Source organism: Peromyscus maniculatus, chromosome 1, assembly GCF_049852395.1.
Source record: "Peromyscus maniculatus bairdii isolate BWxNUB_F1_BW_parent chromosome 1, HU_Pman_BW_mat_3.1, whole genome shotgun sequence".
NCBI classification, from domain to species: Eukaryota; Metazoa; Chordata; class Mammalia; order Rodentia; family Cricetidae; genus Peromyscus; species Peromyscus maniculatus.
The window spans coordinates 53,620,049-53,635,574 of record NC_134852.1 but is presented as its reverse complement, the minus strand read 5'-3'; the positions used below and the strand labels follow the sequence as shown (position 1 = coordinate 53,635,574).

Genomic DNA, 15,526 nt, shown 5'->3' with positions numbered 1-15,526 from the left:
TCTCAGGCCGCTGAGACTGGAGGACACTCAGCATGTTTGGGGCCAGCGTGGGTTACATAGGGAGACCCCTGTCTGAAGTAAATGGTCGAGCTTAAGGCTGGCCTTGGTGACAAATACCTGTAATTCCAGCACTTGGGAGGTGTGGGCAGGAGGATCAGAAATTCAAGGCCAGACTTGGCTACAGCAACTTTAAATCTAGCCTGGGCTACATGAGGACCCTGTCCAACCAAAAAGTAAATAATAAAAGAAACTCTAGAATGGGCTGGACTACAAAGTCTTCAGGGTAGGTTTTATGGAAAAGGTAGATATTTAAAGAAAACTCTCAAAGGATTCACAAAATAGACATGGAGTTAGGTTAGGTTGGGATAGACAGCAGCTACTATGTGCAGGCACTGGCCATCTACGGGCAAAAAGAAGCCACATCAGTTATCAAATGGCTAGCCTTGTAGTGGAGATGGGCAACAATAACGTGATCCCAGCAATGAGGACGCAGAGCAAAAGCACTGGTCAAAGCCAGCCTGGTCTACAGAACGAGTTCCAGAACAGCCAAGGCTACAAGGAGGAACCCTGTCTCCAAAACCCAAAAAAGGAAGAAAAGAAACACATATGGAAAAATAATAGTGCCGCATTAACAGGCGTCTTAAATCTGACATTCAAGCAGGGTTGTGCAGGTCATCTCCATCTTTAAAGGGAGCTTCGGGCTTCCTCCTCACATACAGGGTTCCCTCAAAAGAGGCAGTCAGCGTCCGCCAAACCAGCAGCCGGCTCCCTGCTCCCGCTGTCTTCTGCCTCCAGCCCCAGTTTGTTGCTGTTGTTGTTTGGGTTTGTTTTCATGATTTATTCATTGTGGGGGGCAGGGGTGCATGTGTCAGAGGTGGAGGTCAGAGTTGGTCCCCTGCATCTACCACTGGGGTGTGCTGGGGATCCAACTCAGGTTGTCAGGCTTGGCCAGGAGTGCCTTTACCAGCGGAAGCATTTTTGAGGTGTTGGTTTTGTTCTGTTGGAACAGGGTCTTATGTAGCCTGTAGTCTGGCCACTAACTCACTATGTAGCACATGACCTTCAACCAATAACACACCTACCACCACCTCCCAAATTCTGGAGCCTCCTGTTTCTTTCTTTCCTCCCTTCCCCTCCCCCTCTGTCTTTTTTTTTTTTTTTTCTACAGGATCTCACTATCTAGTCCTGGCTAGTGTGGAACAGCCTCAGGCTCTGAGTGAGCGCTGCTGGATCAGCCAGACTGCCCACACCTGAGTAAGACGGTGGCCCTCCCCGTCCTGCTCAGAACCCTGTGTGCCTCCACACTTAGAAGTCAAGGTCAGGGAAACTGGACAGGTTCCCAGGGGTTGCTTTCTCCTGGTCTAGGCCAGCCTTTATTAGCAATTTAAAAAATTGTATTAATTAAAGCTCAGTGTGATGGCTCAGCAGGTATTGTGGCCAAGCCTGACAACCATAGTTAAATCCCTGAGACACGTGAGGTAGAAGAACCATCTCCCAAAAGTTGTCTTCTGACTTCCACATGTCAAAATGAAATGTAAGAATTTCATTTATTTTGGTTTGGTTTTTCTGAGAAAAGGGTCTCTCTGTGTAGCCCTGGCTGTCCTGGAACTTGCACTGTAGACCAGGCTGGCCTCGAACTCACAGAGATCCATCTGGCTCTGCCTCCGGAGCACTGGGATTAAAAGTGTATACCTCCATTGTCTGGCCTCTAGTCACCGCCAGCTCTCCTCTTTTACCGATTGGAATCCTGGGTTGGCCCTTCAGCCTGGGCCATGTTGCCTACTTACCCCCTTCCTCTTGTGGAATTTTCCCCCCTGAACTGGAGATTAAAGTGAGGACCTGCCAGACGAGCCTCTGCCAGCGAACCATATCCCCAGCACCCCCCCCCTTTTTTGTCTGTACTTTGTCTTTTGAGGCAGAGTCTCACTAAGTTGCCCACACTGCCTGGGACTTGGGATAGTCCTGCGGCAGCCCCGCAGGGTCGCTGCACCACCAGACCTCTCCCTCTAAAAAATACACGTTTGTCTTGCTGAGTCTGGCTTATTTCATTGAACGTGAGGTTCACTCCACGTTTTCTTACAGGTGGAAACTTTGTTCTTTATGCTAGCATTGCTTTTAAAATAGTAAGAGTGTATATTTAATAAGAGTGAAAAAGCCGGGCAGCGGTAGCGCACGCCTTTAATCCTGGCACTTGGGAGGCAGAGCCAGGCGGATCTCTGTGAGTTCGAGGCCAGCCTGGTCTACAGAGTGAGATCCAGGACAGGCACCAAAACTACACGGAGAAACCCTGTCTCGAAAATCCAAAACCAAAACCAACCCCCTCCCCCCAAAAAGAGTGAAAATCCTGGGGTTTCAGCGAGGCCCAGAAGGTCCTCCACATCTGGGTCCCTGTTTTCCCTAAGCTTACCTGCCACCCTCCCGCTGGCTTGCTGGCCTCCTTGCTCCTGCCTCCTGACCGAATGATTCTAAGTCTCCAAGGCCTTTGCACACAGTCAAGTGTTGCCTCTGTACTTTCCCCACATTCCGAATCTCCATGACTCACGGCTCCTCTCCTGCAGATCTCGGCTCTTCCAAAAGCCCGTCCCTGACCACTTTAAATAAAGCAGCATTCTGGGCTGGAAGAGTGGAGGAGTGTTTTGTTGGAGTTCACCAGAGAGGGATGGGGGTGTGCCTCAGTGGTGGAGCAAGCAGTTGCCTAGAATCCAGTACTGAGGATTTGGAAGCATGGCTCAGTAGTAGAGTGCTTAACTAGAGTCCACGGGTGAGGGTCTGGGGGCGTGGCCTACTGGTGGACGGCTTGCCTAGTTCCCATCCAGACATCTATTGAACAAAAACTGCCTCCTGCACCTTTGTCCATAATACTTTTCACCATTTAACATTGTTGATTCATTGCTGTTCTATGTCCTGGCTGTTTCTTTCCCAAAAATAGCAACCCACAAGGGAGGGAAGGGGACCTTTGCTTCAGATTCTGTTCTAGCCCTGGCCTCTGAAGCAGTGTCTGGCACGCAGAGGAAACTTACTAAGTCCTAAGAGAATGAATGAATAGGCTCAAACCCACGAGGAGAGCCAGGTGTGGTAACTCAGGCCTGCAGCTCCAATACTTGGGAGGATGGGGCATGAGGAGGTCTTCTAGTTCAAAGGCAGCCTGGGTTAGCGGAGACCTTGCTTAACAAAACCCAAAACACTGGCGCAGTTCGGGACTGTTGAGATAGCTCAGCAGGTAGATGATGCCAGGCCTGATGTCTTAGGGTTTCTATTACTGCAAGGAAACCCCATGACCAAAAACAAGTTGGGGAGTAAAGAGTTTTATTTGGCTCACACTTTCGTATGATTGCTCATCAAAGAAGTCAGGACAGGAACTCAAGCAGGGCAGGAGCTGATGCAGAGGCCATGGAGGAGTGCTGTTTACTGGCTTGCTCATCATGGCTGGTACAGATTGCTTTTTTATAGAACCCAGGGCCACCAGCCCAAGGATGGCCCCACCCACAAAGGGATGGGCCCTTCCCCATCAATCAGTAATTAAGAAAATGCCCAACAAGCCTGCCTACAGCCCAATCTTACGGAGGCATTTTCTTAATTGAGGTTCCCTCCTCTCAGATGACTTCAGCATATGTTGACATTAAACTATCCAGCACACCTAAATGACTTGAGTTTTATCTCCAAAAGTTTTTTTTTAATTTTATTTTACAATACCATTCAGTTCTACATGTCAGCCACGGATTCCTCTATTCTCCCCCCTCTCCAAAAGTTTTATCTACCTACACAGGAGAGCATTCCTGCAAGTTGTCCTCTGACATCATGGCATGCGCACACAAATAAATGCAAAGATTTTAAAAATATTTTAATCTCTGTGTAGGTAAGTACAGTGCCTGTGGAGGGCAGAAGAGGTGATCAGAGCCCCTAAAGATGGAGTTGCAGCAGGTTGTGAGCCACCCAGCACGGATACTGGGAAACAAGCGTGAACCCTCTGCAAGGACAGCAAGCACTCTTGACTGGTGAGCCAGCCCTCCGAGCCCTGCTATGTACCAGTGTGTGTATTGTACACACACACACACACACACACACACACACACACACACATTTAGTTTAGAGACAGGGTTTCTCTGAGTAGCTTTTGGAACCTGTCCTGGAACTCACTTTGTAGACCAGACTGGCCTCGAACTCAAGAGATTCATCCACATGCCTTTGCCTCCCGAGTGCTGGAATTAAAGGTGTGTGCCACCACTGCCCGGCCTTTTATATATATATTTATTTAAATGAGAAAGTTAAAGTGGGGCTTTCAGCAATGGGGGGCTGCTGTAAGCGGGGAACATGCTGTCAGGGTCTGGGAAAGGGAGAGAACAGGAATGGGACCAGTCACCTACAGCACTGTCATGAATTTTACTTTGTTGGGAAAAACAGGGTGCCCCCTAGGTTTGGGATCCAAGCAAAGGAGAAGTGTGAGGACTTCCCTGAAGGACCCCAGGGAAATGGCTAGTTTTGTTTGTTTTTTAAGGCAGGGTCTCAAATAGCTCATTCTGGCACAAACTCCCTATTTATCTGAGGATGGCCTTGAACTCGTGAATTCAAGGTAGAATTACAAATGTGTGCAGCATCCCCTGCATAGCCCAGGACTCTTGCAGTCGGTGCAATTGGCCAGCAGCCCTCTCTGCCCACTTACCGTGTGCACTGAGATTCCCAGCCCACCGACTCAGAAGCAGAGGCAGCAACCTAGGTAATGAGGTTTGAATGGAATGATGGTCCCTTTAGCAATTCCTAACAGACACTCATGGTCCCTGAGTGATAAGTGGGGGGTGGGGGGGATTAGGTGCACTCAAGCACCCTCCCCCACTTACAGGAGGGGCCATTAAGAGCCAAGTCTGCTGAGGGTCTCCTTAAGTACCGGTGCTGGTTCTTTGGATCGACTTATTGTGTTTGCCTACATACATGTACATGCCCGGGTGCCCTCAGAGGACAGAAGGGAGCAGGATGCTCTGGAACTAGTTATCAAGTACTGTGAGCTACCACATGGCTTCTAAGAACTGGACCCAGGTTCTCTACAAGAGCAGCAAGCGCCCTTAATCACTGTGATCTCTCTTCAATACATTTGCCCTTTGAGACAGAATCTTACCATGTACTGCAGCTGGCCTGGAACAGAGATCCACCTGCCTCTGCCTCCAGAGTGCTGGGATTAAAGATGTACGCCACCACCGCCAGCACAAAACGACTCTAGATTTGAAGACAGCAATGGCTGTTATGCCTAATAGTCAGCATTCCACAATCCAAGACCGCCCTCTGCATCCCCGGCTGATCTTGAATTCCAAGCAGTCCTCCTGCCTCAGCCTCCAGAATGCCAGGAAACCATGGCTGACCCTGTATTCCTTGTTAACACCGTAAATCTACTGAGAGGATGGTCTCCCAGGGTGGGAGCAGACAGTGGAATGTCATAGGTGTACAGAAACAGCTTCAAGACTCTCCGGCCATTAAACCAAAGCACACAAGTGAACTTTACACCCACAACTGAGTTTGAACTCAGTCTTCAGTCAGAGCCAGACTAACAGCAGGCTAAGATGTGGCTGTCAGGGACAAAAGGTCATGTCTCCTCCCGCTCAACAGCTACGGCCAGTTACATCCTACACAAAAGCATGTCCACCAAGTGGAGGCCTGCTTGTCATCCCCACCCAGAGATGTCTCCTTGACGTGTACAAGATGGCTGGCGGGTGGGGCAGCCTACCAGGCCTCCCTCCCTCCCTCCTTTAGCATCTCAGAGCTGACTTTTGAACAGCAGTCATTCATTTGTTCCGTCCCCGGGGTTAGGAGGATCCAGTTCCTGGTACTTACTCAAGTAGGTCTGGAGACCAGAGCAAAGGGTGTGTGGCCGCACCCAGGTTCACCAGGACCGGACCCTCCTAGGAATGTTGGGTGAGTGCTGGCGACAGGGAAGGTGAACAGACAATCAATCCACTCACTGCTGACAGATGGGGCCCCAGGGGAGACGGGAGTGGCCAGGGCAGAACATTTACTGGGTCACTTTATCTCCATTGACTTCACCCCTGACCCTGCGCACACTGAAATCACCTGCTCAAGGTCACTTGGCCAGAATACCCGGAATGTTTTAGGTGTGACATGAACTGGGTGGCTGGGAGGATGCTGACTCGGCAGGCAGTCTGGTAACCTTTGCGACCAGAGCAGCACCAAAGGCCAGCCAACAACCTTGGTGACAGATCTTCAGTCTGACATGAACAATGACTCCGATTCGTTTGTTTCTTTGGTGAATCAAGGAGTTTTGGACTACTGAAAGGAACAGGTAAAGGGCTGCTGAGGACCAGGGGCAAAGAACATAAGGCTGTCAAGTGTGGCAGATGTGCACACACCTACACAGTGAGGTCAGCCTCCCAACGGCTGGGGACTGAATCCAACTGAACTACAGCTGTAGTCCCAAAATTAAATCAGGGTCTCTCCTTTAACCTAGAGCTCACCAATCCGGCTAGACAGGCAGCCAGCAAACCTCAGGGAACCTCCTGTCTGAGCTCCCCAGTGGTGCGTACCCCATGTTTATTTGAGCAGCAAGTTTATGGACTGAGCCCTCCACCCGCCTTTAAAGACTGATGTAGCCAAGAGTAGCTTTTAACCCTTGATCTTCCTGCCTGCACCTCCCAAGTGCTGGGACTGGCAGACTACCACTCCCAGCCTGGCACTGGCCAGATGCCACCCCTGCCAGCTGAGGAAGTACCACACTCTCCTTTCTGGATGAGGACACCATGGTCGGAAGTAGGGTGACTTGTCAAGGACACAGAACCTCCTCTCTCTCATGAGCCCAGGGTGGCCACTCCCCAAGCCGCTCACCCTTCTCAGCCTCAGCCTACCTCATGCCGGGCTGACTCACGGGTCAGGAAGGAGGGGCGGGAAAGGCCACAGGGCGAGGCAAAGGGGGAAGTGGAAGGGAAAGGCATGGGGGACGCCCAAGAGGGAAGGGCAGAGGCAGGAGACAGCAGGGTGGTGTGAACAAGCCTTTATTCAACGCACGCACGCAGTTACTGGGAGGAGGCCATGATGCTGGACACACCTGTTGAGAAGGAGAAAACAGGGTAAATAAGGGAAGAGGGGGAGAGCCGCCTCCTAGGGAGATGATGTCCTTCAGGGTCAGGTCACAACCACAAAAGCAGTCTGCTGCTGTAGTTTAGCGGTCCTGAACATGTTACTTAATAGCTCTATACCTCAGTTTCCCCATCTGTATAAAGCACCTACCCCATAGGATTACAGAGTTAAAGTGCTTGAACACATGTCTGGTACTAAGTATTGTGTGTATTAACAATACTTTCACAAGCTACTCACTGGACGCTGGCCTGGCCTATAGCTCTCTACTGCAGACAGAACCTTCTATGGAATTCTGAGCCTCACCCATGATGAGCACTGCCTGTACAGGGCAGGGTGCCCAGTGTGGACACGACACAGCTCGCTGCTGCTCACCTTGGTGGAGACCAGGGAGGGAACCCAGGGGAGGCCTTTCCTCCTTTCATGGCATTCGCTCACCAGACGGAAGAGTGAGGCCGGGTACCTAGCTAAATGCCTGTATCACTTTAAAAATCTTAGTTATTACTTATTTATTTAAAGACAGTAGTTTACTAGGTAGCCCAGGCTGGCCTCCTGCTTCCCGAGTGCTGAGACCAAAGACACGTGCTGCCACACCTGCTTTGTGTTCTCTCTGGTAAGTCTGTTTACTCAAAGCGTGACGGTGACGGCGGTCAATGGCACTCACTGTACCTGGCCCTTGGCTGACTGTCCTACAAGATGATCTCCTTTCACACTGCCCCTTCCGGGAGGCAGGCGCCACGCCATTTCTATTGGTTTCCAAGTTAGGATGAGCAACCCTCTTACGGGAGTACCAAATGACTCACACATAACGAACCTGGCTCTGTTGTAACTGGTACTGTCACTTGCCTTTCTACGAGAAACTGAGGCACAGAGAAGCAAGACTAGCCTCGCACAGGCAGCCTTGTGCAGGGGATGGGAACACCCTGCCAGGCCCTTCACTGGTTCTCCCTGGGCCAGCAGCCTGTTCTGAGGAGGGTACCATGTCTCCCCACAGCCTGCGGCCCAGGCTACTCACTGTCAAAGTCAATCTTCTCCACGATGTTCTTGGGCTTAATGCTCTCTTCCTGGCTGCAGATGAAGATCTGCCCCGACTCGTCGGCGCTCCAGCCGTACTTGCTCATCCACACCTTAAGCTGGTTGTCTGCAGGTGACAGGGCACGGTGGAGCCGTCAGAGGCAGGGACATCAGGGCTCACCAAGCCAGGCCCCTCTGACCAAGTGCTCTAGGCAACTCCGGCCTTCAGGGCAAAGCCTGCCTTCTGGGGGCTCCTTCTCCACTTTGCCACCAGGGGGTGCCACTAGCCTCCTTTTTTCCCCCTTCTTTTTGGTTTTCTGGGACAGGGTTTCTCTGTGTAGCTTTGGAGCCTGTCCTAGAACTTGTTCTTTAGCCCAGGCTGGCCTTGAACTCAGAGATCCACCTGCCTCTGCCTCCCGAGTGCTGGGGTCAAAGGCCCTCGTGCGCCACCACCGCCGGCCTGCCACCAGCCTCTTAGTATCTTAGTCACATAGGTTTCTGTGCTTTCATTTTTGAGACAGGGTTTGTCGTAGCCCAAGCTGGCTTGGAACCATGTGGCTGAGGATGACTTCAACCTCTAATCCTCCTGCCTCTTTCCCAAGTACTGGGATTATAGAGTGTGCCCCAGGCTCAGTTTCCTTTGTTGCTGGCATTTACTCATTCATTCATTCATTTATTTATGTGTGTGCATTGGTGTTTTGCCTGCATGTATGTCTGTGTTAGGATGTTGGATTCTGGAGTTACAGACAGGAGTGAGCTGCCATGTGGGTGCTAGGGACTGAACTGGGGACCTCTGGAAGAACAGTTAGTTCTGAGCCACCTCTCCAGCCCCTTCCCTTGGTTTCTTAACATTCCTTTCTATTTCTTTTAAAAAACATTTTACTTATGTGTGAGTGCAAGTGTGAATGTACACAGGTGTCCCAGGGCCAGAGAGTACACTGAATTTCTTGCTGCTTGTGAACCACCAACCATGGATGCTGGGATCCTGAAACTGTCTTCAAGACTGAGTAGCGAATGTTCTCAACTGCTGGAGCCTCTCCAGCCCCCAGGCTTCTTTTTGCAAATGTTTTTTGGTTGGAGGGACCTTTCAAGTCCCTGTGACCAAGGCTGACCCCTGCCCAGAGCCTTCCTATGTTCTCTGTCACTCCAGAGCAAAGGCCACCAGAAGTCCTCCCAAGACCCCCATGACCACAAGGAGAGTTGCCTTCTCACCGGGTCATGCTGCTCTGTTCCGTGGCACACAGGCCACCAGCACACGTGACAGGCAGGCTCCTGCCGTAGGATCAACACATCCTTTCTTCTCAGCATGCCCACCCCCAGACACCGGGGCCCCGGCAAAGGCTGTCCCTCTAGAGTGGCCTCACCGCCCTTTGCAGCACCAACTACTACAAGATGCAGACATCTTGTCCACCTTGCTCCATCTGTGAAAAGGTCTGAGCTCCTGGCGTCACTGCCACGACCAGCATCAGGACCACTGTCTGACACAGCTGGCATTCAGGGGTCACTCCACAGCCCACGCCCCAGCTTCCTATTGCTGGGACTACAGGTGGACACCGCACCTGGTGAGGCAGCAGGTTTTGAGACAGGGTTTCACTGTGTGGAGCTGGCCGGCCTTGAACTCAGAGATTCAGAGGGCAGCATCCCACACCAAACCCTTAGCCCTCTCTGGACCAGATAATGACCTCGAAATGGTGCACTGGGTTGCCCTGGGCTGGCTGAGGTCCCACGCCAACCACCTGTACCTTCTCAGGCTGACACAAACAACAGCAGGCCTCACCGGTCAGATCTCCCAGCATCTCTGCAAGCAGCCAGCGGTCGATGTGCTGGTACGTGATGCCCACCACATGGCAGATAACTGCGGGGTCAAAGCAAAGAGTGTGAGAGGCTGTCCAAACACTGTCTCCAAACACCGTCTCCGCGTGAGAGTTCTGAGTGCTTGGGAGAAAATGCAGGGGAACATTCTTAATGTTCTAAATAAGGGATGTTCTTAGAATGTGCTTTTGTGCGGTTCAGGCGGAACAAATAGGAGCAGGTTTCCTCCAGATTACACAGCTACTCACTTTTGTTATTCAAATTTTCCCAGCCTGGAGGTGGCGCATGCCTTAAACCCCAGCAGAGACAGGCAGAGCTCTCTGAGTTGGAGGCCAGCCTGGTCTACAGAGTGAGTTCCAGGACAGGCTCCAAAGCTACACAGAGAAACCCTGTCTCAAGGGGAGAAAAAAAGAAAAATGTTTCCCAAGCCAGAGGTGGTGGCACAGGCCTTGGAGGCAGAGGAAGGTGGAGTGAGTTCGAGGCCAGCCTGATCTACAGAGTGAGATCCAGGACAGCCAGGGCTACACAGAGGAACCCTGTCTCAAAAACAAGCAAATGAAAAAGATCCCAGCAGCTTACAGCTTATCTTTGTGATTGTAAAGGGCTTGAACTCATTCATGTGAACTTGCTCATAGGACCTTTCGTAAACTTTAAATTGTCCGATGCTCTGAATAAAGTGGCTGTTGCAGGAGACTTTAGTCCACCTCATTCATTGGTTCCATTCTCCCAGGCCCTCTAGGACAGTGACAAGAGGCCATTTCTTAGGACTCTGCTACCACTGTCCCCTAGTCCCGTGGGTACCCAGACTTAAGAGGACTCACACTTTCGGACAGAGTCTTCAAAGCCAGTTATGCCTTCCAGGAGGTCCAGGTTTTCATCCAGGGCTTGCTGCAGAAGGAACAAGGCCCACAGCATTAACACCAGCAGTACTCACTACTGTGGCATTCATCAGTAAGGGTGCTGACGTTCTGGTGGCTGAGGCAGGGGGATCTCAAGTTCCAGGTCAGTCTAGGTTACAATGGTAACTTTCTCAAAATCCAACCAGTAAGTGAACCTACCACTGGGTATGATGGCAATGCCTGTAATTCTAGCACTGGGATTGAAGCAAGAGGATCAGAAGTTCAAGGCCAGCCTCAGCTACATAGCAGGTTTGGCTAGCCTGGGCACAGAAGATGCCCTCTTCTTTCTTTTGTTTGTTTTTTGAGGGTTTCTCAGTGTTGCTTTGGAGCCTGTTCTGGAACTCACTCTGTAGCCCAGGCTGGCCTCGAACTCACAGAGATCCGCCTGCCTCTGCCTCCCGAGTGCTGGATTAAAGGCTGCACCATGGCCACCTTGCTACTTCCTCTCCCCCCTGCTTTTTTGCCATTGTGTTTTAAATAGTCTTGCTATGTAGCAAAAGCTGAGCCCAACTTTTCCTAAAGATTTCAGAAGGTAACATTTTATTTTTATTTATGTGTATATGGGTGCATCTATGTGAACATGAGCACCTGTGGGTGGTTGCCCAACCAGGGTATTGGGAACCAAATTCTGGTCCTTTGCAACAATACCTTCCTTTTTTTAACTAAAAAACTTACATTGTTATGTGTATGGGTGTTTGGCCTACATGTATGTCTGTGTACCATGTGCATGGCCAGTGACCACCAAGGCCAGAAGAGCATGCTGGATTCCCTGTAGCCGGAGTTATGGATGGTTGTGAGGCAGAGCCTAACTGCAGAGCCATCTCTCCAGCCCCTGGCCTGGAACTCTATCCTCAGCCTCCTAAGAACTGGTACCTCAGGCAAGGGCCATCTGCCCAGCTTAGCCTCCCCGGGCAGCTGCCCATAATGAAGGCTGGACAGGCAAAGCCCTCAGAGTGGATGAGCAGAGGGCTTGTTTCCATCTCAAGGCGCAGGACAGGAGACAGGGTCGGTCTGAGTCATGTGGGCACAAGGGCTGACGTGCCAGTCCTGGCTCTATGTGAAGACAGAGACAAAGGACAGAGCCCATGACCAAGCAGGTACCACTTCATTTGTGTGTTTGAGACAGGTTCTCATATAGCTCCGGCTGGTCTCCAGCTCTCCATACAGCTGGGGATGACCCTCCTGCTCCCACCTTCTAGAATTACAGATGTGCTGGTTTTATGAAGTACTGAGTGGGGACGGCACCCAGAGCTTCCCACATTCAAGGCAATCACTCCAACATCCAAAGGACATTACCCAGAAGGCTTGAAAGTGACAGGTCTCCAGCAGGTCCCCAAGGTACAAGATCTGTCGGATGGGCCGCTCTTCTTGCTGGCGTCAGGAAGCATTAAGGAAACAGTGCAGGAACCCGTGGAGGCTATGGTGTGGGTCTAGGTCACCCCTCTCCACTCATCTACTTCCACTCTCAACATCTCAAAAAATACCCGCCACTTGAGACAGAGACAGTGGATCTCTGTGAGTTCAAGCACAGACTGGCCTACACAGCAAGTTCCAGGCCAGCTAGGATCCTATAGCAAGACCCTTACTCAAAATAAATACACGAACAAAAATAAATTAAAAATTCTGAGCCAGCAAGATGGTTCAGCAGGTAAAAATGCTTGGCATAAGCCTAATGACCCAGATCCCCGGAACCCACAGTAGACTACCCCAAGTCGTCCTTGGGCCTCCACAGCACTCTGAGACACGTGAATACCACACGGCATCCGCTCAAATCCTCGGAACCCCCAGGAAAAGGGGAGAACTGACTACCCCGAGTGTCCTCGGACCTCCATACGTGAGACACACATATGGAGGGACCACACAGCAGCCGAGGCTGACCCAGCATTGAGCTGATCCCAGAGCGGCCACCTGGTTTTTGGAGGCACGCCCAGATCCCTTCCTCTGCCCTGCTTCCCAGCCTTCTCCCATGCTGCTGGAAGGATACATGTGCCTGGTCGATCATACACTTGCACAGAGTGAAGTCGGTGTGGGGCAGGTTGGTGAGGGCTTTCAGCAGAATCTGGGCAGTGACTGTGGTCTGAAAGAAGGCTGGGTTGAACTGGTACCTGAGAAGGAGAACAAGAGATGTAGCAGTGGTGCCATCTTGCAAAGCTGGCTGTAGTGGCATATGCCATCAATCTCAGGACCCAGGTAGATGGCAAATTTGAGCCCAACCTGGGCTATATTTATACAAATGGATAAAATGATAGCCCTTGTATATGGTGGGTCTATTTGTAATCCCAGCACTCCTACAGTCAGATAAGAAACAGTCTTCGAGAAGTGTGTAGACTAGTTAGCCTCAAAAGCAGAAACTCAAAGAGATGGAAAGTGATGGGCACGGTAGTGCACGCCTTTAATCCCAGTACTCAGGAGGCAGAGGCAGGCGGATCTCTGTGATTTTGAGGCCAGGACAGCCAGGAATATGTAAAGACCCTGTCTCAAAAAAAACCCCAACCAAACAAAAAGGATGGAAAGCAAGAACTGACTGCTCACAGTCGTCTTCCACACTAGCCCTGCCACTCACACTCATGAACACAACGAGTTAAAAAGAATAAAACAAAAGCCGGGCGGTGGTGGCGCACGCCTTTAATCCAGCACTCGGGAGGCAGAGACAGGCAGATCTCTGTGAGTTCAAGGCCAGCCTGGTCTACAGAGTGAGTTCCAGGACAGGCTCCAAAGCTACACAGAGAAACCCTGTCTCGAAAAAAACAAAAATAAATAGCGACTGAAGATGACTCCCGACACCAACTTCGGGCTTCCACATGCATGTGCACACACACATTCCTCCCACAAACATGCACATACATACATATGCACACACATAAAAATGGAAGAAGAAAAAAGGCCACTAACCCAGTGCTGAGAGGAAGACGCTTAGGAACAGAAGAGCTGTGCTATGTGATTACAGCTGAGCTCAAAGCAAGCAGATTTGAGCTAAGCTGATTTGGATGGAAGCAGGTGTGCAAGCTGCTGATCCAGATGTAGGAAAGCAGGTGTGCAAGCAGCTGATCCAGATGTAGGAAAGCAGGTGTGCAAGCAGCTGATCTAGATGCAGGAAAGCTGGTGTGCAAGCAGCTGATCCAGATGCAGGCACCTGAAGCTCCACAGTAGTTACATAAGGTGGGGTTTGGCGGGGCAATGCATGTGGTGAAGGGCCAGTGGCACTAGCAACATGGATGTCCATTTACAGTAATTTGTCAGGCAACAGAATTGTTTACAGAGATAATCTTGTATGTTTTGTAGCTAATTAAAAACAAAAACAACAACAAAAAACCCCTGCCCTGACCTCCTTGGCTTCCTAGCTTACACACCAAAGAGAAGCCACATCCTGCAGCTTGCCCGGGGCACGTGTGCACCCAGTTCCCTATCCAAAGTGGCATCCTGCTAGCAGCTGCTGGCATGAGGGTGGGGAGGAACAGACACTCACAACTTCAGGACAGCCAGGTTGGCCTCCAGATCATAGGCATTCTCCTTGGCCTGTGTCTCCACATAGCGTTCCAGGGTCGCCAAGTTCTCAGGATTGTACCTGGAAGAGAATCATGATGGGTGAACCGCCTGGCATGGTGGTACATGCCTTTCATCCCAGCACCCAGGGGGCTGAGGCAGGACAGGAGGATTGCCAAGTGTGAGGTTAGTCTGGGATGTATGGTAAAGACCTGTCTCAAAAGGAAAGAGGGAGATAACAAGACAGACAGACATGGGTAAACAGAGAAGACAAAACAGAGGCCAGTCCCACTATAGAGCTAAGGGGCTACCATTGTAATTTGTTAACCGGAAATCACCCTCTTCTTTCCTATAGCTTTCAATTTGGCCCTGGGGTATTCCTCCCTTTATTATCCTTTTAATAAACCTACATTCATTCGATTTTAAATAATAAAGCTAGTCCCATCCACTGGATCTACCCAGAGAACTGACCAACTGTACATTCTTCAGTAAATCCTGCTCACAACTCAGACTTCTGGCTAGCCCGGTTGGAGCCCTGGGTCGTTTAGGATGCCTCCAACCTCGGCCAGTCTCCGCATCCTGTATATGTGGCTGAACATCTACTGACATCCTCTTGGATCCGCTTCTGACCCAGTTCTATTCTCTCCTGCCTGGTCAATAACACACGACTTGCCCTGGCCTGGCCCTGATCGCTCCTTGCTGTCACTATCTGTTGAAAGGGGTCGTCGCTCGACTGGAATGGGAACCTACGTCGAGCAGGAAAGCAGGACCCGTGGCTGTCTCCATCACCTCCGGTTCCCACTAGCCGAGTAGGCATCAGTGAACCTTACGTTTGATGGCTGGCAAGAAGAGAGAGACTAAGAGACACTGAGAGTCTGTGGCGGCAGTAAAGGAAAGTTGAGGGACGGAGGGAAACTTGGAGAACTCCACCTCTGGCTGAGCGTGGAGCCCTGGCCACCCCTGGCTGGCTCCCTGTCTTCTCCACCCCGCTTGGCCAGAGCGCACCCTCCAGCCGAGCTCAGACCTGTCGATACCCTTGAGCAACTTGCCCACGTTCGCTCTCATCTGCTCAAACATCGCCATGATCACTGTTGCCTTCTGCAGCCCCAGCTGGAGTCGAACACCAGCCCAGCGTGCAGTACCGGAGGGCCGGAAAAGAGGGACCGGAAGCGGAAACTACATCACGCCCTCTCTCCAGCGCCTTCAGGGAGGGCGAGGGGAAAGGAGCTTCCGGCAGCCGCCTC

General features: G+C 51.1%; 1 protein-coding gene across 1 annotated transcript; it reads right to left on the bottom strand.

Moving 5' to 3' along the window:
• Nucleotides 1-6,976: 6,976 nt before the first annotated feature.
• Nucleotides 6,977-15,463, bottom strand: Eif3k (eukaryotic translation initiation factor 3 subunit K). Its single transcript, XM_006981983.3, has 8 exons — nt 15,307-15,463; nt 14,266-14,364; nt 12,784-12,904; nt 12,096-12,170; nt 10,722-10,788; nt 9,866-9,943; nt 8,090-8,215; nt 6,977-7,045 (listed from the first exon to the last, which is right to left on the bottom strand). Exons 1-8 carry the CDS (start codon nt 15,363-15,365, stop codon nt 7,014-7,016), a joined length of 657 nt encoding a protein of 218 aa, XP_006982045.1. The 5' UTR covers nt 15,366-15,463; the 3' UTR covers nt 6,977-7,013.
• Nucleotides 15,464-15,526: the final 63 nt, after the last annotated feature.

Bases quoted from the DNA above. Each gene is read 5' to 3' on its own strand.
- Eif3k (XM_006981983.3), bottom strand. From the start codon at position 15,365: ATGGCGATGTTTGAGCAGATGAGAGCGAACGTGGGCAAGTTGCTCAAG. The intron at 12,171-12,783 runs GTATCCTTCCAG...TCCTGACGCCAG, and splicing joins GTATGATCGACCAGGCACAT to CAAGAAGAGCGGCCCATCCG. The intron at 9,944-10,721 runs GTGAGTCCTCTT...TTGACCCCGCAG, and splicing joins TGAAGACTCTGTCCGAAAGT to TTATCTGCCATGTGGTGGGC.